This window comes from Aquarana catesbeiana, linkage group LG07 (genome assembly GCF_042186555.1).
Source record: "Aquarana catesbeiana isolate 2022-GZ linkage group LG07, ASM4218655v1, whole genome shotgun sequence".
Lineage (NCBI taxonomy): Eukaryota > Metazoa > Chordata > Amphibia > Anura > Ranidae > Aquarana > Aquarana catesbeiana.
The window spans coordinates 95,222,978-95,244,267 of record NC_133330.1 but is presented as its reverse complement, the minus strand read 5'-3'; the positions used below and the strand labels follow the sequence as shown (position 1 = coordinate 95,244,267).

General features: G+C 40.0%; 1 protein-coding gene across 1 annotated transcript in view; it reads left to right on the top strand.

Annotated features, from left to right (window-relative positions):
* SFMBT1 (Scm like with four mbt domains 1) overlaps positions 1 to 20,865 on the top strand; it is a 233,687-nt gene extending 212,822 nt beyond the window's left edge. Inside the window, exons 16-21 of the mRNA XM_073592509.1 lie at positions 984 to 1,093; positions 6,196 to 6,371; positions 8,217 to 8,395; positions 13,566 to 13,760; positions 15,195 to 15,323; positions 18,395 to 20,865. Coding sequence (XP_073448610.1) covers positions 984 to 1,093; positions 6,196 to 6,371; positions 8,217 to 8,395; positions 13,566 to 13,760; positions 15,195 to 15,323; positions 18,395 to 18,535 — 930 coding nt within the window. The 3' untranslated portion in view covers positions 18,536 to 20,865. The remainder of the gene's footprint in view (positions 1 to 983; positions 1,094 to 6,195; positions 6,372 to 8,216; positions 8,396 to 13,565; positions 13,761 to 15,194; positions 15,324 to 18,394) is intronic.
* Positions 20,866 to 21,290: the final 425 nt, after the last annotated feature.

The window sequence follows — 21,290 nt, the reverse complement described above, 5'->3', positions numbered from 1 at the left end:
CGGGGCATAAGAGATAACGTTGTCACTTAAAACCACAAACTCCTCAGGTTCACTCACACTGTCTGGATAGATGACACAAAGCAGATAACCAATTCAGTAGGAGGTCAGGCTTTGTCAGTCATGATACTGTACATATTTATGCTGTACATAATACCAGATTTTGTTAATTATACAAACTGTTTTTCTTATTACTTATTGCATATTAGGTAGTGTCCTTGAAATTTTGATGGCTCACAATTATGTTGAACAATTGCAAATTGCACTGTATTTTTTAATGGTTTGAAAATATAGAGAATATTTCCAGGCAGGGTTAGAAAATGATATACAGTTCGTTAATTGTACAGTACAGTAAGCCGGCAGAACTCTCCTACACAATGAAATGTAGGCATGTACCTTCATGTGAGTGGACCCTGGCAACGCTTTAGAATACATGCCTAAAAGACTTGTGTCTGTTGTGCTGTGCCTTTTAGGTGCTAGGGATACTAAAGTCTTGTTTTGTTTTTTCTTTAAAAATAACAAAGATGTTACACTTGCCTACTCTGTGTAGTGGTTTTGCACAGAGCAGCCCAGATCCTCCTCTTCTCGGGTCCCTCTTCTGTGCTCCTGGCCTTTCCCTTCTATAAAGTGCCCCCACAGCAAGCAGCTTGCTATGGGGACACCCAAGCTGAGCCGCAGCTCCGTGTGTCCATTCAGCCCTGCCCCCTCCCTCGATTGTCTAACTGACTTTGACAGCAGCGGGTGCCAATGGTGCCACTGCTGTGTCTCATCCAATCAGAAGGAAGAGTCCCAGGTGGCCGAGGCACTCGTGCACATCGCTGGACAGTGATGGGCTCAGGTAAATATTAATTTTCTGTGATTTTACTTTAGTGTTTAGTGGTGCATGTCTGTCAGGATGAAAATACAGCAAGGTGAACATTCTGAGAACACAGGCTAATCAAAATGTTTGCTGCTGCAAGTAAACATACTGTGTTGCTTCACTACAGGTCCTTTCTTTACTCATCAATGCTGCTTACAAACCCAGCCGGGTTTTACGTGAACTGGAATTACAAGATGAGCCATCATGGCCTCAACATGCTGAGATACTAAAAGCCAAGTAAGTGTTTTTAACCACTTCAGCCCCAAAAGAATTTACTGACAATTGCGCGGTTGTGCGAAGCTGTACCCAAACAAAATTTACATCCTTCTTTTTTTTTTTTTTTCCCTCACAAATCGAGCTTTGTTTTTGATCACCTCTGCGGTTTTTATTTTTTGAGCTATAAACAAAAGAAGAGTGACAATTTTGAAAAAAAACACTATCTTTTACGTTTTGATTTAATAAATATCCCAATTAAAAAAAAAAAAAATTTCCGCAGATTAGGCCGATATGTAGTATTCTACATAGTTTTGGTAAAAAAAAATCACAATAAGCATATTTTAAGAGCGAGAACTGATATGATTGACTTTAACGGTACCAGTAAGGGACAAAAATAATACTTAATGTCTTTATTATAAAAGATAACGATTATTTTTTACAAATGTAAAATCCATTAGAAAATTACTTGGGTATCAAAAAAATTTAAAAATTATCAAAAAAAGAGATTTATTCTGAAAATGCCACTCAACGTGGAATCAAAAAATGAGACATGGGTTTGTAGGCTAACCATAGCACCGAAGTACTTACAAAGGATGGGGTCTTAGTTGAAAAAGGAAGGAGGGGGGGTATAGACATCAAGCAACAGATCAACAGGGACCCTGCAATTCCTTCAACATTAGGTCCCTAAGAAAATTCCAATATGTAATCAATGCTTCACATAATAAGGATATGGTTAGTACCCCCACTAAAATATGAAAACAGACACAAAAAGGAAAAATAAATTATATATAATATATATATTTTCAAACTTCAGGTGGGTTACTTTCTTTTCTTAGCCCTTTAGTCAAATCGAAGCACCGTCAAGGTGGACTCCCAATCTTCCACCATAAATCGATAAAGAGAAAACATGGACCGATGCTTGATGCAAATGTTTCTTTTACTTGAAAATTCCAATCATACAAAACTTGAAAGTGCAGACGTGCAAGCCACTGTACAGTATCGAGCATGAATCGCTCTTCATCAGGCTTCTCTGGCTGTGTGTGGTTTTCCTCTCTTATCCCCACCCAACGTATCACCACACATGTATCAAATCAAACCATTACAATTACTGATTAACTACCTAACTAAAGCCTAAAAAGTTAACCCTCACTGCATAAAGATAATCGTGAATGACATTACAATTCCATACGCCAAAAATATTTACAAACAATGACTTCATGTATCCTACAAAGTATCATCTTCTTTTCAAATGTAATCTCAAAGTCAACAAGATCTCTTATCAAAATATTTTTTTCTATGCATTAATAAATCAGCAATCATTCCGGTTCATAATAATCTAGTCTCAGATTTCTTAACTCATTTCCACTGTTAACTCTGTTAGCTGATTTCTCAAATGGGAATTTATTCAATTGGATCTGGAGAAGATGTAAAATGTACATGTCATAAATCAGATCATTACACTACCCTATCCATATCCTACAAAAATAGGTATAGATCATAAACTCTATTCATACCATCCGGGTATAGAGACTGTAGTCTATTGATCCACCACACTCCATGTTTCCTCAGTTTCAAAATCCTGTCCCCCCCTCTTTTGTCACGAGATATTGCCTCCGATTTGTACACTAAGCCTACTGATAGGAACCAACTCTTAAGACTTGATAGTTACCATCCCCCCATGTATTTGGCTCTGTTATCAGAAGCCAGCTTCTTAGGGTAACACGGATTGTGAGCAACACTACAATCAGGGACAATAGACTAGAAGAGATGTGCTGTAAGTTTAGAGAGCGGGGCTATCCGGATGGTCTGATCACACAGGAACTTAATAAGATTATAAAGCCAACTAAAATCTATAATTATAATAAATATCGATCAACCAGATCTAGGATACCATTCACTTTCCAATTCCACAGTTGTAGCGTTAAGATCTTCAACATAGTGAGGAAACATTGGCCAATTTTAAAGCGGTCATATCCGCAGATAGAGGAATTTCGACAAATTCCTATGAAAGCCTATCGGCGCAATAAAACTTTGCGTGACTCCCTTGTGCGATCTGAATTTAGATCCTATACCCAGGAAACAAAAACAACATTTCTGGGCAGAAAAAGAAAGGGTTGTTATCCATGTCTTAACTGCATTCAATGCAATTTGATGCTTAAGGGAAATCACTTTATTCATCCTACAACTAAAAATAAAGTAACACTTAATGGCTTTTATATGTGCCAGACATCCTATGTGGTATACATCCTTTTATGCCCGTGCAATCTCATCTATGAGGTGAGACTACCCAGAAAATTAAGGATCGCATTGCACAACATCGCAGTACGATCCGACATCCACAGTCAGGTCTCCCTGTGTCACGTCACTTTTCTGAGATGGGACACAGAGATACCGATCTGCGATTCATGGTGTTGGAGGAAATATCTTGTGACAAAAGAGGGGGGGACAGGATTTTGAAACTGAGGAAACGTGAAGTGTGGTGGATCAATAGACTACAGTCTCTATACCCGGATGGTATGAATAGAGATTATGATCTATACCTATTTTTGTAGGATGTGGATAGGGTAGTGTAATGATCTGATATATGACATGTACATTTTACATCTTCTCCAGATCCAATTGAATAAATTCCCGTTTGAGAAATCAGCCAACAGAGTTAACAGTGGAAATGAGTTAAGAAATCTGAGACTAGATTATTATGAACCGGAATGATTGCTGATTTATTAATGCATAGATAAAAATATTTTGATGATAAGAGATCTTGTTGACTTTGAGATTACGTTTGAAAAGAAGATGATACTTTGTAGGATACATGAAGTCATTGTTTGTAAATATTTTTGGTTGTATGGAATTGTAATGTCATTCACAATTATCTTTATGCAGTGAGGGTTAACCTTTTAGGCTTTAGTTAGGTACTTAATCAGTAATGGTAATGGTTTGATTTGATACATGTGTGGTGATACGTTGGGTGGGGATAAGAGAGGAAAATGATGTCGGGTTCTCCACACACAGCCAGAGAAGCCTGATGAGGAGCTATTCACGCTCGATACTGTACAGTGGCTTGCACGTCTGCACTTTAAAGTTTTGTATGATTGGAATTTTCAAGTAAAAGAAACATTTGCATCAAGCATCGGTCCATGTTTTTTATATATATATATATATATATATATATATATATATATATATATATATATATATATATATATATATATATATATATATATATATATATATGCGCGCTTTAGTGATGCTGTTTAATATGCAGTTGCTCCCTCACAAACGGAGGTTCTAATAAAGGCAGAAAATTAGCTCAAGGCCAAGTATAGAAAGAGGGCAACTTGCCATCTGACTAGTAACAATAGAAAACAATGCACCCTGCTGATATTGCTTTATATCCAATGTCTCCTGCCTCATCTTTCATCAAAATTCATCATCCAAAGGATCTATAGGATACATAATTGCACATCTAGTGAGCTGAAATTAGCTCATATAATTAACATAACCATCCATCCATTAACAGAGCCTCTAATAAACTCACCCATATTTCCCATGTGCAAGCATGGCACCATTCACTCAGCCCTTACATTGCAGACTGAATATAAAGCCGTTTTGGGCGCCAAAACGGCATCCTAATTAATGCAATCTACAGGTGAGGTAATAAGAATGTCCTGGCAAGCTGGGGGCGGGTCGGGATAACAATTAGTAATGCACTGAGCTGTATATACTCCTGTGCTTGTGCCAAACCAAATTCCGGCCGAAAACAGAAACCTCGCACATGCGCACTGGAGCTGACGCAAGTGTCACAATGCTGAATAGCAAACGTTCATACTTGGACTGAGACGTTAGAGCGTCATATACCCAACTATAACCACCCCCAAAAAAAAAGTAACACCAGAGCCACATTCCCTGCCACATCAACCATCTCTCTATGAACCAGATAGCTCACACATCATTGCTGTACAATAAAACCTGGCACCACAAATTGCCTGACAAAAGTGGGAATCCCCGGTTTAATAAGCGTATATTGATTGGTTTGCGCAAAAGTCATAGCGTCTACAAAATAGGGGATAGATTTGTGGCATTTTTATTTATTTTATTTTTTTTTTTACTAGTAATGGCGGTGATCATCGATTTCTGTCGGGACTGGGATATTGCGGCGGACAAATCGGACACTTTTGACACATTTTTGGGACCAGTGACATTTATACAGTGATCAGTGCTATAAAAATGCACTGATTGCTGTATAAATGTCACTGGTAGGGAAGGGGTTAACACTAGGGGCGATCAAGGGGTTAACTGTGTTCCCTAGGTGTGTTCTAACTGTGGAGGGGATGGGACTGACTAGAACCGGGTTTGTGTGTTTACACACACAGATCCCAGTTCTCGCTCTGTTACGAGCGATCGCGGGTGCCCAGCGGTCATCGCGCCCACCGGGCACTCGCATCAGCTCCAGGGACATGCTGCGGGCACACATGCGCGCCTCCTACAGCGTCTTAAAGAGCCGATGTACAGCTACGACAGCTTGCCCAGGGGAGTCCTCCTGCTGCAGTATAACTGCGGCGGCTGGTCGGGAACCAGTTAAAGTCCTTTTTTAACACAGTCAAACCCTCTGCACTTCACAAGCAACTAGAATGGCTTTAATGCATCCGTTGATTAGAAATGCTGTGTGATCATTTCCAATTGGCAGCCTCAAGTGCCTACTAGTTGCTAATACTTGTACACAGATCCTAAACACACATCCTGCATTTTATGTGCATGTGACCCACAAATGCTGGCAGCAGGAGGGGGCCTGGGGCTGCTGGCAGGTAAGTATTAAACAGCTTTTCTCATCAGCTTAAAGTCATAGACCTAGGACAGTGGTGCAAAATGAGTCAGTTGGATAGGCCTTTTTTTTCGGACTTCAGGAGCAGAGGATGCCAATAGCCTGTCCAGACACATATAAGGTTGTGAGGCTCAAGCCTAGCTTTTCCTCATATCCCAGCTGTGTGGTCACATTCAGACAAAAAGCAGTAATACATTTCCCTTGCATCATGGATTAGGTTCTGTACACCCATTTTATTCACCATTGATAGACCAAGGGTGGGCATGTCAAGTCATTGAATTATATTATATTTGTCTTTTAGATATAAAGGAAAAACATATCGTGCCACAGTAGAGCTGATAAGAACATCAGACCAGGTGTCAGACTTCTGTAGGAAAACCTGCATCAAACTGGAATGTTGCCCAAACTTGTTTGGACCATTTATGGTTCTTGATCAGTGCTCTGAAAACTGCTCTGTGCTTACAAAGACCAAATATAGTAAGTAGTAGTTAAGATTTCTTTATTGATAGCATACATTTTTAATGAAAACCATGTGGTTTATTTACTAAAGACAAATCCACTTTGCACTACAAGTGCACTTGAAAGTGCAGTCGCTGTAGATCTGAGGGGGACATGCAAGGAAAATAAAAAACAGCATTTTTGCTTGCACATGATAGGATTATAGAAATCAGCTGAGCTTCCCCTCATTTCGATCTTCCCCTCAGATCTACAGCAACTGCACTTCCAAGTGCACTTGCAGTGCAAAGTGGATTTGCCTTTATTATTATTATTATACAGGATTTATATAGCGCCAACAGTTTACGCAGTGCTTAGTAAATAAACCCCAAAATCTCTTATTCCAGTGTCAATCCAATCCTCCTGCACCTTAGATTACCAGTGCAATAGGCAGAATACTAGCAACCTGCAATAAGCAATCATTTCAATGCACAAATACCAGGATGTCAAGCTGCTTAGGACTGATGACGTCTATGGAACTTCTCCACTGATTGGCTGTTATGCTGGCTCTTCAATACAAACCCCAAGTCAGTGCCTGCCTGATAAGGCTAGTAAAGCAAAGCCCGCAAACACTACACATGTAGGAGAGATGGGATGACTTGCAGCAAAAATTGTAACACTGTCAGTGCTTGCTAGGGCTTGTATAGCAGAGCCCATGACTGTTCCGGGAAGAAAGAATTTATATTGTGCAAAGTAACCACACATTGAATCAACAGAATAAAAGCTGGGCAGAAACCTATGAAACCTGTTCAGCCAATCAGTGAAGATGCTATCCTAGCCAATTATTTATAGACCACATTAAAGTGATTTGTAACACATTTTTTTTAAAAATATCATGGTATACATACCTGCTCTGTGCAATAATTTTGCATAAAGCAGCCTCGATTCTTCTCTTCTGGCACTCTGGGTTTCCCCTCTTATTCGTGTGCCACTATAGGAAGTCGCTTCTTATGGTGGCATATGTGCTGGCTCGATCCCGATTCCCAGTCCAGCATTTTTTTTTCTAAACTGATGCTCCTAGTTCCACAGCACCCAACAGAACAGAGCCCCAACTGCACTGAGTCTCAGTGATGCCAACACCCCAACTTGCTGCTTCCACCCCTGAAGCTGCTGCAACCCCTATCAACGGCCTAGGGTGCACAGCATCTGTGCGGGGGGCAGAGAAAACCACCACCAGCTAGACCTGGCTACCCCCCTCCCTGGGGGCCTGCAACATCCTCCAGATCCACCTGCCACCCACCAAGGGAGAGTCGAGCAGGAACCCTACCTGCCTCGGCATGCCATGGAGTTCCCTCTGGCCAGCCTTCTAACTTGTCCTGTAAGGTACAATCCCTTTATGTTGAGGCATGCTTAAAATTTTTCAGCTGAGGCACAAAATAAGGTTGACATCTTGTAACATAACCCATTCAACTGCATTCTGATAATATAGACCTTTTCAAAGTGACCTTGTGAGAAAAGAGCTGTGGGAGCTGTCATTGCTAACTCATGGCTTCACTAGCTGAGTTACTGAGATGGAATAAGCATGGAGCAAGTGAAGTCTGAACTTCTTGCCCGCATACTAGTTCTATGTCTGTGTCTCTCAAGTCAGCAGTGACAGCGCTCATAGTTCTGTTATAAACTACAGAGGTTGTTAATTTGTGTAACGACCCATTATTTGTATGACCGTAGTTTAGAGGTTGCTGCATTTGCTTTTTTGTAAGAGTTAGGTTTGTCCACAAAGCAGCCACTACTTTGTTAATTTTTAGAATGTATGCTCTATATAGGAAGTAGTCTTGTCAGTATATAACTTGAATTTAAATTCCTCATTTAATTCACCATTTTATTTAGCTCATTATTATGGAAAGCGCCGTGTGCGGAACTTAACCAATCCATCTGGAATTTTGCGTAGCATAGAAGCTGCACTAAAGAAACCTGCTAAGAGGAGGAGGAGGAAGAAGCATTTCTTCGTCCATAAGAAAAAGCGGTCATCCAATTCTCTAGACAACACTCCTGCAGGAAGCCCTCAGGTAACCATTTCCAAAGGTCATCACAGATAAATATAAGCCTGCTTCATTACAATTTTAACTTCTAATGTGGCTTGCTCAAGTGACTGAGGCAATAAATGGAAACAAACAGCTTCTGGCCAGTGCTCTTAGACAGGATAGTTTTGGTTTATTAGAACAATGGTTTAAATCGCCCATTGCACATTAATGGTGTATTTAAATTGCTTAAATTTTTTAACCAACACTTTAAACGACAGAGCTGCTAAAGTAAATTTTTCCAATATCAAGGTCAAATTAAGCAAAGGAGTTATTGCCTTTTATTTTGGTTCTTTGGTGTCCCCCTCCTCTTTCTCATCAACATATTAAAGAAGGTATGGACATTTTTTCATAGTTACATTGTGCACCAATGTACAATGGATATAAAAAGTCTACACACCCCTATTAAAATGTCAGGTTTCTGTGATGTAAAAAAAATTAGACAAAGATAGATAATTTCAGAACTTTTTCCACCTTTTTAATGTGACCTGAATTGAAAAACAAACTGAAATCTTTTAGGGGAGGGGGGGGGGAGTAGAAAAAAAAAACTAAAATAATGTAGTTGCATAAGTGTGCACACCCTCTTATAACTGGGGATGTAGCTGTGTTCAGAATTGAGCAATCACATTCAAACTCATGTTAAATAGGAGTCAGTACACACCTGCCATCATCAAGTGCTTCTGATTAACCCCAAATAAAGTTCAGCTGTTATAGTAGGTCTTTCCTGACATTTTCTTAGTCGCATCCTACAGCAAAAGCCATGGTCCGCAGAGAGCTTCCAAAGCATCAGAGGGATCTCATTGTTAAAAGGTAACAGTCAGGAGAAGGGTACAAAAGAATTTGTGAGGCATTAGATATACAATGGAACACAGTGAAGACAGTCATCATCAAGTGCCACAATATGGCAAACAAAAAATCTCGCTGCTCCAGGTGAGACAGGAAGCCTAATGCTCGCCTCCGCATACGATCCACACTGAAGAAATGGCTGCACTCCAAGATCCATAAAAATTCTTGTTTAATAAATGAACATCCCAAGTGTTACAAACACTTCAAATGGTAGACGCATTTCACACACAGGTGCGCTTATTCATTAACAGTAGGCTGCTGGGCACAGGCAGGCTGCATATGACGGGCACTGGTGAGGCTGCTGGGCACAGGCAAGCTGCATATGATGGGCAATGGTGAGGCTGCTGGGCACAGGACATGATACAAGAGATGGTTAGAGACTGTGGACATAATGCAAGAGATGGTCACAGAATGCAGACTGCATTTTTCTTGACCTTTCTTGCACTAAAGGTGCCAATAATGGCCAACAATAAATTAATATTTATTTAAATTGATATTAATTAAAAGATTGATTAATAATACAATTATATATAAAAATATAATTATTTTTTAAAAACTCGTTTTCGGCAAAGTGCAGTCTGCATTTTTGGTTTCGGTTTCAGCAATCCATTTGGTTTAAATCCATTTGGTTTACCCCTATTATGAACAGTTCCAAATACCAGTCAATATTGGCACAAAACCTTCAGGCTTCTGCTAGAAAGCTGAACATGAAGAGGAACTTCATATTTCAGCCTGACAATAACCCAAAGCATACTTCCAAATCAACAAAGGAATGGCTTCAGCAGAAGAAGATTAAAGTTTTGGAATGGCTCAGTCAGAGCCCAGACCTGAATCTGATTGAAAATCTGTGGGGTGATCTGAAGAGGGGTGTGCACAGGAGATGACCTCGCAATCTGATAGATTTGGAGTGTTTTTCCAAAGAAGAGTGGGCAGATATTGCCAAGTCAAAATGTGCCATGCTGATAAGACTCATACCCAAAAAAGACTGAGTGCTGTAATAAAATCAAAAGGTGCTTCAACAAAGCATTAGTCTAAGGGTATGCATACAGTGGGGCAAAAAAGTATTTAGTCAGCCACCAATTGTGCAAGTTCTCCCGCTTAAAAAGATGAGAGGCCTGTAATTGTCATCATAGGTATACCTCAACTATGAGAGACAAAATGTGGAAACAAATCCAGACAACCACATTGTCTGATTTTTGAAAGAATTTATTTGCAAATTATGGTGGAAAATAGGTATTTGGTCACCTACAAACAAGCAAGATTTCTGGCTCTGACAGACCTGTATCTTCTTCTTTAAGAGGCTCATTACCTGTATTAATGGCACCTGTTTGAACTTGTTATCAGTATAAAAGACACCTGTCCACAACCTACAGTACATGTCTGGGCCCGTCTGAGGTTTGCTAGAGAGCATTTGGATGATCCAGAAGAGGATTGGGAGAATGTCATATGGTCAGATGAAACCAAAGTAGAACTGTTTGGTAGAAACACAACTCATCATGTTTGGAGGAGAGAGAATGCTGAGTTGCAACCAAAGAACACCATACCTACTGTGAAGCATGGGGGTGGCAACATCATGCTTTGGGGCTGTTTCTCTGCAAAGGGAACAGGACGACTGATCCGTGTACACGAAAGAATGAATGGGGCCATGTATCGTGAGATTTTGAGTGCAAACCTCCTCCTGTCAGCAAGGGCATTGAAGATGAAACGTGGCTGGGTCTTTCAGTATGACAATGATCCCAAACACACCACCCGGGCAACGAAGGAGTGGCTTCATAAGAAGCATTTCAAGGTCCTGGAGTGGCCTAGCCAGTCTCCAGATCTCAACCCCATAGAAAACCTTTGGAGGGAGTTGAAAGTCTGTGTTGCCCAGCGACAGCCCCAAAACATCACTGCTCTAGAGGAAATCTGCATGGAGGAATGGGCCAACATACCAGCAACAGTGTGTGACAACCTTGTGAAGACTTAGAGAAAACGTTTGACCTCTGTCATTGCCAACAAAGGATATATAACAAAGTATTGAGATGAACTTTTGATATTGACCAAATACTTATTTTCCACCATAATTTGCAAATAAATTCTTTCAAAAATCAGACAATGTGATTGCCTGAATTTGTTTCCACATTTTGTCTCTCGTAGTTGAGGTATACCTATGATGACAATTACAGGCCTCTCATCTTTTTAAGTGGGAGAACTTGCACAATTGGTTGCTGACTAAATACTTTTTTGCCCCTCTGTACTTATGCAACCTTATTATTTTAGTTTATTTTTGCTTCTCTCCACCTAAAAGATTTCAGTTTGTTATCCAACTGAGTTGTAGTACAGTTTTTTGGTCACATTAAAGGTGGAAAAAGATCTGTGTGTAGACTTTTTATATCCACTGTAACTTTGTATATACCATACCTGTGGGGTGCCTCTAGAAGCTGCTGCATAAATCGCTGTAGTAAACACCGTTACTACAGTGATCTCTACTAGCTTCCAGGTCCCATGCCAAGCAGCTGCCCTGCTGCATTTTGAACACAGGAGGTCACCCACTCAACATGGGCACCATTCATAGATTGTTTTGTGTTTTCTCGATGAATGCAAAGAATTATCTTATTGGACAAGGTGGAGAGGTGGGGATACGACGTCACATGGAATTCTTATTTAATTCAATTTTTAAATAAAACTTTTCAGTTTTTATATTGCATACCTTATTTTAGACATAGTGATGATGTGACTGGGCCTCTTTACTTCTATGTGCAAGGCAGGAACATCATGACTAGTGGAAGAGATTGGCAGGGGGCAGTTACTAAAAAAAAAAAACTAAAACAAAATAATCGGCACTCCTCTCACAAACCCTTAACTTTGATGCAAGCAGTGGGCTGCCTATTTGAAGTTATGAAAATATCAGTAAATGGGTGTCATATGGAGTAGTGGGTGTTCCTAGGCTGGCTGAAGTTGCAAGCAGACTGCCCTAAGTAACAACCACATGACCTCCATGAATCAAAGAACTGAAATCCAATGAATAAAAGGAGTGGGACAGGGATAGCAAGACCTCTCTAGACATCCTTCAGTCAGGTAATAAGACAGGCTCTATCTGACTTGCTACAGCTTTTAATGCACATTGTGTGAAGCTCAGTGTACAGTGAAATCTGAGTAAGAGATTCGAGTACAGGAAAGGAGTCTCTACAGCTGTACCTGTAGAGGTAGGCTGGAGTTCAGCTTTAAATGAGTTATTAATTTGTATATAAGACCAAACTGATTAGGCTGATGAATGAAGAAATTGGCAACCTGCGTGTTAGCAATGAAATGAAGGAGGCATAGACACTGATGGGGCTCTGAAGGCATTCCTACGGGTGGAGGCATGAGGACATGTTAGGACAGACAGCTATCTGAAGGTTCCTGCTGCTCCTTATGTTCAGCCAACTAACAACAAACGCAGATCTTAGAGTGGTTGGATAATATTCATTTATTTCACCATATATTGTAAAGTCTACATATATATAACACAGATTGTTCTCCCAAGAAAAAAAATTTCTTTAATATCCAGATGCCAATAATTACCTTTTTCTATTGAGAAAAGGAAACAGACCTCTCATGCACATACACCACATTTATTGTACTCGGTGAAGTCAGAGAAGAATGATCCCAGCAATTCAACAGCTTGGGAGAGGGGTAGCTATGGAAGATGTCATCTTTGTCAATATTATATGCCTTCAAAATAAAATCTGCAGAGAAACTTGTACAAAGCAACCATCAATAGGAACAGCTGAACAAATTGGTGTTTAAACTTGATGAAAAATAGTTCTTGTATGCTAAGGACTGCTTTTTGACTTTACTGCTTGAACTTCATACATCACAAATAGTGTAGTGACACAGTGGTTAGTACTCCTGCCTTACAACACTAAAGTCTTTGCTTCAAATCCCTTCAGGACTCTTATCTTTGCTTGTTGGCTTCTTCTCCTTCCTAAAATCATGCTGGTATGGTGGTTCTTCCTAAATTGGACCCTGGTGTGTATCTTTCTACAAAGATATGAGCGACTGTAGCAGAGGCCCTAGAATTGCGCAGTACAAATTACCGTAATTTTAAGTATTATCATATGACACCTGCAGGTGTAATTGAATGTCCTATTTTCAATGGAATAGACATGCAATACCATATTTTTTGTAACTTGTATTTATTATGTGATGCTAGCATTTGTGTCATGAACTCTTGAAAACCCCATGGTGTGTGTCTTCTAGATGAAGAGCAAGTATTCAGCATCAAAAGATTACATCTTCCTTACAGCCTGCCTAATGTAACTATGTTTTATATTTGTTTCATCCAATGTAGGGGAGTGGTGATGAGGAGGAGGAAGATGAAGATGATTCTCCTAGTGAAGAGAGTGTCCAGGAGCACCAGGAGGGCTCAGAACCTTCAGGAAAAGGGTCTTCATCTGCCTCGCCAACTCGCAGTGAACATTCACTGACTTGTGAAAAGAAAGTGAAACCATGGTTCCTAAACAGTGATAAACATCTTTCAGCTAAGGTATTCTACAAAGGGATTCCAGTGACACAGGTTATTTTCCTCATAGTGATGATATTTGCATAACAAACACTGATAACTTCATGCAAGGAAGTATAACTTGTATGGTAAAGGAAAACAATGCAGACTTGATTGGTGGCATTATTCTCATACCTTCGCTGTCAAAGTTAGTGCAGCAGTGTTGGCCAATGGAGAGGCAAATCCAAAATATTTTTTCAGATACAGGTACCAAGAGTGGGGTTTGCCAAGGTATTAGCTGCAGCCAGGCCCCATAGTACTGAGGGCTTGTGGTCCTCTTTGACCACTGTACCAAGTATACTGATAATGGCACTTTCCGCCTCACTGAGACCTTATATGGTCTTTGCTCACTGGTGGGTTTGAAGTGTTCTGATGTTGCTTGAAAAACTGTTGGGAAGCATAGGATTCTGATGAATAGAGATGCATTGTACTTGAAAACTATACCCCTCAAACACAATAGAATGAGGAAATAAGAACATTTGATTGAAAAAAAAAATACAATTCCAGCTAGTTTAAAAACAGAGCAGGTGCACATTCGCAAGAGATTTTAAATCCGCTCCAAAGACTGCCTTCTGAGTATACAGATTTAGGTTTCCCAAGATCCCAGGAGGCTGCAGGACTGGTGGGCTTATTACTGCATTAATGCTGTAAATATAATTTAGGCAATTTATATATTTATTTACTTGGGTGGGCATTGCAAGGGATGTCCATATGATGGGTTAAAGCTGAGTTCCACCCTAAAGTGGAACTTCCGCTCATCGGATTCCTCCCCCCCTCCGGTGCCACAATTGGCACCTTTCAGGGGGTTGCAGATACTTGTCTAATACAGGTATCTGCAGCCACTTCAGGGCTTAGACAGCCGCAGAATATCCGCAGATGCCCGACCCCCCCCCCTTGTGTTCTGGGAAACACACAGTTCCATGTCATGTCAGTTCCGTGTCATGCAGACTGTTAGTGTAAGCTGTCTGCCCATACATCGTACGGGCAGACACTTTCACACAGGTAGGAAGAATCAATGCACTACCATAGTGCTCAACGACACCCAGGTAGTTAATTGAGAACTACAAGCCAACAGCCTCAAGGGATGTCGGTACTTGTAGCTCATTCATTCACAAAACTCTGTGTATAAATGAGGTGACCGTGTGGGAGGAGCCTCGCACACACTTTTCAAAAAGTGACAGCTGGTATGGGGAACTTCTCCCTGTACTGCTGTCACACAGAGTCAGCGGATCCCTGAGTAGCCGCAGGAGTAACAGGTGCAATTTATCCTTTAATAAAGCTTAAAGCACAGAGGTATGAGAGCTGAGTCACAGAAAAGAGTATGAACATATCAGGAATCCACACATTTTACTAGCTGCATACTTGTTCCAAGTCAGTTGTATTGTATGTATCCTATGTATTATGGTTATATCTTTGCAGGATATCCGTATTGAATTTACAGAACCTTTGGCACTGAATGGAAGCCCACTGAACTGGACTGTCACTGATGTAGTAGAGTACATCAAGTCAACAGACTGCTCACATTTGGCTAAACTTTTCCAAGACCAGGTAAGGAAACTTCTCAAATTAATAGTGTTTAGTTCCATTTTAAAGTGCAACTCCACCAGTCTGGGTGATCTTTGTACATTGCAGGGTTTTTAACAAACTTTGTTGCAGATTTTATTTTTTTTTGTTATTCTGAAGAAATAGCTGCTTGTCTGTGTCCATGTGCATCTGTATGGCAGTGGTTTTATAATTATCAACCAGCTGCTGTACCTGTATGGCTCATATGAGGAAATTGGCAAGATCTGATCCCTTTAGACGTGATTTCCCTTTGGAAGTATCTTACCAAAAATGAAATTTTTATTACAGGGGGTGCTTAAAATCTGATTTGTATCTTAGTGCAGGCTTCTGGGAAAATCAGTAAGCTAATCACTGAAGCTGGAAATGACATTTTCAGGGGGCATTCTTTACACCATCTGTGTACATAATGCCTCCAGGTAGCCATTTTGCATTGCAAAAAGGTAATTATATTTAACATTCAATTACAAAATGACTTGTCGCAATTGTATACACTTTTTTTTTTTTTATGTGCTAATTTTTTTCCCCCACAAAAGTTACCCTTTACGTTTTGAGAATTAAATCTTGAAGCTGATTGGTTGCCATGTACAGCTGCAGTTTTAGTAAATTTTCCTCTGTCTTCACTTTCAGTTCGACACAACTAGGACCAAAGGGCACTCCCACTGTTTAAATGATCAAGTCGGTTATTTATCTTTTTTTAAATTAATTTTTTGTTTTTTTTGTTTTTACCATCAAGTCTTCGATCACTCGGGCTGTAGCCCTTGCTGCCCCTGTGCAAAATGATCCATGGTGAATCACTTTTTAAAGGAAGGCTGGTAGACAGCTAGGAGGCAATATGAAAAGGGCAGAAATGCCGCACTGTAACTGCACTGCTTGCAGCACTGTCAACCGGACACGACAAAGGGTTTACAGTGTATGTTACCCTAAATATTTTTTTCAATATGTGTGTTTACATATGTGTATTTTATCAATTAGCGTGTCTATCATTTTCATGTACGCCTTCCATCTGAAGTACTTGGTTTATCCTGTCAGTCACCTTTCTTCCATGTTCTAAACTGACCACACAAAGCACAGAAGCTGATTTGTGCTTATGTGATCAGTTTTCATCCTTTGGCTGGCTATTGAGAGACACAGGTCACTGCAGACTCACAGTATGACTGTATTGGGTAGTTTGTTTAGCGACCCCACCTCTTGACTAATCACAGCCTGCTTCTAGCACACATCCCCTCCCAATCACAGCCTGCCTCTTCAACATGTGCCCTGCTCAAGCACATCTGCATCTTGCCTCAGGATTGGTTCCCACCTGAATCACACAAGAAATGTGGTTCTTGTTCTTGTGTGATTCCTGTGCAACTCAGTGTGGTGCAGATTTCAGCTCATTCATTTTATTGGGCTAAAATCGCACTGGATCACACAAAAAGTAGTACATGTGCTATTTTTCAAAAACGCACCAAATTGCATAATACTGCATTACCAGTGTTTGTGATCTGTGTTTGGGGTGTCATTATATTGACACCTGCAGCAGATTGCACAACCAGTGCAGTTTGAACACGGGGCTGGAAACACTCACTCATGTTTGGGTGTGAACGGTCCTTTAAAATGTAAACCGCAGACATGAAATATGAAAGGTTCATCCCCCTGTACTTGTCTCTCATCAAAGTGTCATTTCTCCCTACTGGTTGGTTCCTCTGTTATCAGCATGAGTCACTACTGGCAGCTTTTTGCAACACCAAGAATTACAATGGTGACAGGGGAGGGAGCTGTAGAACATCCTGTGACTGTTAGGTCCCTTTCATATGGGATGGACTCTGTTAAGATCAGCAGGGAATCTGTCAGGTAATCCTCTGCTAGCAGAGCAGAGCTGGCTGATGTCGAGTTTGTGTCCACTCGGTTTCTGTAGAACCAACATGGAAAAAACCTGCTCTGCTCTATGGGTGGCCTAGTGTAAATGGACTCCGCCTGTCCATTTAGGGCCGACTGCTCTTTGATCTATCTAGACCAGTGGTTCTCAACCTCGGTACCCCCAACAGGCCATGTTTTGAGAATTTCTCTTAGATAAAATAGCTTTCCAATATACCAAGCTATTGATTCTGATTTAAAGCACCTGTGTAAGATAAAGGAAAACCTGAAAACATTGCCTGTTGGGGGGTATTTGAGGACTGAGGTTGAGAACCACTGGTTTATACAAAGGGGTACGGATCCCCCTCTGTTTGTTTTAAGTGGACCGGATTGAATTGGAGGTAGGGGGGTGTAAACGGACACAGGTTCGTTTACGCCTGCTGATCCATAGGGTTGAAGGGAGCATCCGATAAGGTCTGCCTGAAAAATTGACAGGCGGACCTGATCAGACCCTTTGTGTGAAAGCAGCCTTATTCACAGCTGTGCTTGTTCCCCGTACTTGGTGAAAAGAGGCGGCGGAGGGATGTGTCCTTTCCCTCCAATCAGGGCTCAGAGCTGTTGCCTGTGTGAAGACTTCTGATCCCTACCCCGCTCCTAGAATTTGAGAGAAATCCTTTCCTGTTTGTTTTCAGATCGATCTACAGAAGAAATGGCTGCAGATACTCAGCTACAACTTATAGCAAGATTTGTTTCATCTCTATGTATCACCTAATGCTAGTCACTTCACTGTGAAATAAAAGGGTTTACAACCACTATAAGCTGAACAGATTATGGAATACAGCCACACTGTGGGGTTGATTTACTAGGACTGGAGAGTGCAAAATCTGGTGCAGCTGTGCAAGGTAGCCAATTAGCTTCTAACCAGCTTGTTCAATTAAGCTTTGACAATAAAACTGGAAGCTGATTGGTTTCTATACAGAGCTGCAGCACATTTTGCGCTCTCCAGTTTTAGTAAATCAACCCCTGTGTGTCTGCACAGTGTCCTATAACCCCGTCCTCCACAATCTGGAAGAAGAGATGCATGGTCATTAGAGAAATTTTTAACATTGTAAAAATGGAAAGACAGATCATTTCAGCATTGCAGTATACTGATCTTGTCCTGTATAGCAATAAATCCTTTTTTGTGTTTACATGCTTTTTTTTTCTGTTTTCTCAATCAGGAAATAGATGGGAGAGCACTACTGTTGCTCAGTCTACCTGCTGTACAAGACTGTATGGATCTGAAGCCCGCAATGGCAATTAAACTGTGTTATCACATTGAAAGAGTGAAACTAGCTTTCTACCAAAGCTTATCTAGCTAGGTTGCTGTGCTGTATGATGGTGGAGATAAGTTGATTGGGCCTGGTAGGACCTCTGCGGACTTGTACGAGCCTTAAGTGAATTGCACTTTGTATAGAATTGTCGTTTTGTTTACATGTCTTTTACAGAAATTTCCGTCCAGGCCTTGAAAACTTGAGAAAAGACAATAATTTGTTACTTGTAATGTTTGCTACCTAATTATTTAGGTGCGGTTGCAGCACCTAATAAATGACCTTTTTAAAAAGTTTCTCAGCACAGCTGGAGATTTATATCTCGCTTGAAACCAAAGTGTTTAATGCTGGAACTACACTTTGGCATGATGTGTATTCTATTGAAATAAAGGAAATGCACCAAACACACATCAACATGGGTTGCACACATTCTAATGCCTTGAATGCCAAAATAACTCCCATTGCACTCTTATTGATTTCAGTGGAAAATGCATCTGGCAAAACTGCACAAATGTGGTTTCAGCCTAAAGGATTAGTGCAGTTTCTCATGAAAGTGCACCATACACACCCCATTATTGAGCTATTATCCTCTATGACGGGGAGCACATGCGCTGTCATGCTGAGGCATCATATTCCCAGGAAGCCTGAAAGTGCAGAAGGACGTGGCGATAAATATCACTTTAACATGAAGCTGCAGTCTGCTTATGAACCAAGTCGTTTGCCATAAGTGTTGATGTTGGCAGGGGGAGATATGTATTGTTGACTTTAATGACAAAGTGCATTTACCTTTTAAAATGTGATGTGACTATAATGCAACAGGGTACATAATTCTTTATTTGAAAATGCAAAATGTGTACATGGCAAATGATTCATGTTATATCTTTTGTCAGACTATTGAAAATCAATATGTATTTATCTGACACTACTGACAAATTGTATAGTTTATATTTAAGTATGACTTAAATTCATTAGTTGATCTTTTTTTTATAGTTGTTGAAATGAAAAACAATTTTTGTCACTTCTCTTTTATTAGTTGAACGCGCAGTAGATTGTTAGAGATATATTTTCAGTTGCTTTAAAATTATTTTGGTAGCAGAATGTAAACAGAAGGATAGATGTGATGCAAAAATCATGTGATCATCTGTGTTTTTTTTCCTGTTTTTCCTGGTCATATATGACTGGATCAGGGAGAAGTATGCTTTCCCTATGAAACTTTTTATGAAGTCTAATATTGCCAATTACCATTTCTGTATTTTACCTGGTAATGGGTTTACTAAATATTGCTTTGAGCGTGCCCTTGCCTCTGATTATTAAATGTATACCTTAGGTGTAGCTTTTAATACGTGTAAACAAAGTCACTAATTAAATCAAGTTACATGAATAAAAGAGAAAAAAACACACATCGGCTACTGCACACCTAAATATATAGTTACACTGCAAAAAAAACAAAAACCCCTGATTTAAAATATTTAAAAAAAAATCCCCATCAGTACAACTTCAGTTGCATATATCTCTGGATCTACTATGTTTTGATGTGCGGTATTCATTGCACCTAGGTTTTTCAGTGCATTTTTGTAGTGTGTTTTTTATGTTTTCATTCTTCATGCTTATTTGAGGAGGAGACTTTATTTTATACATAAAACTATCAAAAACACACTAAAGTCGAATTCTAGATGCACTTTCCATACATTTCCTTTGAAGTTTATGGTGTCAAAAAGACTATGCTGCACCAAAAGACACCTGAACCTGAAAAAAAAAAAAAAATGATAGTGTGTACTAGGCTTTAGGTAACCTGTATATTTTTGTATCATATGCCCCATTTGACTTGTCTAGGTCTGTGGCAGGTTTAAAGAATGGGGGGAAAAAACTGCGCTAAAGTCAAAAATAAATGAATAAAAAAGCTGCTAGCACTCAAACAAAGTCTAACATGAATGGTGAAAAAATAGTGTAGCGCTAATAATGATATATGATACAAATACCAATATGTGTAATCAAAACACATTGTGCATGAACAATGTATAAAAACAATCATAAATGAATGTGCATGGCACAATAAACACAATATGTGCATTGAATCCAATTGTAAGTATAAACTTCAATTGATAGTGCAGAGTAAAGTCCACATAAACTGGAAGTAGGCAGGTTGAACTTCTTCCTGTTAAAGTGGCAACAAACCAGTGGGAAAGAAAAAACAAGTTGTCTGTAGTCACTCTAAACAACTCTTCAGGGATAAGTAGTAAAGCTTGAAATCCTGAATGGTCTGGATCAGGTGCTGTACACGGAGGATGGTCGGATGGATCAGGTGCAGGGTCCCTGATTCCCCGTCAATGAACTCCACAGATATGATCAAGATAGGTGTACCTCGGAACAGCTCCTCATAAGCTCCAACAGAAAAAACATATGGAAAAAGGAGGGCTCCAGATAGAGCAGGTCAAACCGATTTATTTAGGTTTATTGAAATATCTGGAGCCCTCCTTCTTTTTCCATATGTTTTTTTCCGTTGGAGCTTTTGAGGAGCTGTTCTGGGGTACACCTATCTTGATCATATAGTGTCTGTGGAGTTCAGTGATGCAGACCATTCAGGATTTCAAGCTTTACTGGTTCATTCACCTAACACTCACATTGTGTTTTTAGTACACGTATTGGTATTTGTATCATATATCATTATTAGCGCTACACTATTTTTTCACCATTCACTGTGGCAGGTTTACTGTGATGTAACAAAGTACTCAGAGTGTAACCTGAAAGTATGTTACATTCCATTGCAAGAGTAATGATGCCAAGCCAGCCACCCAGATCCAACAAT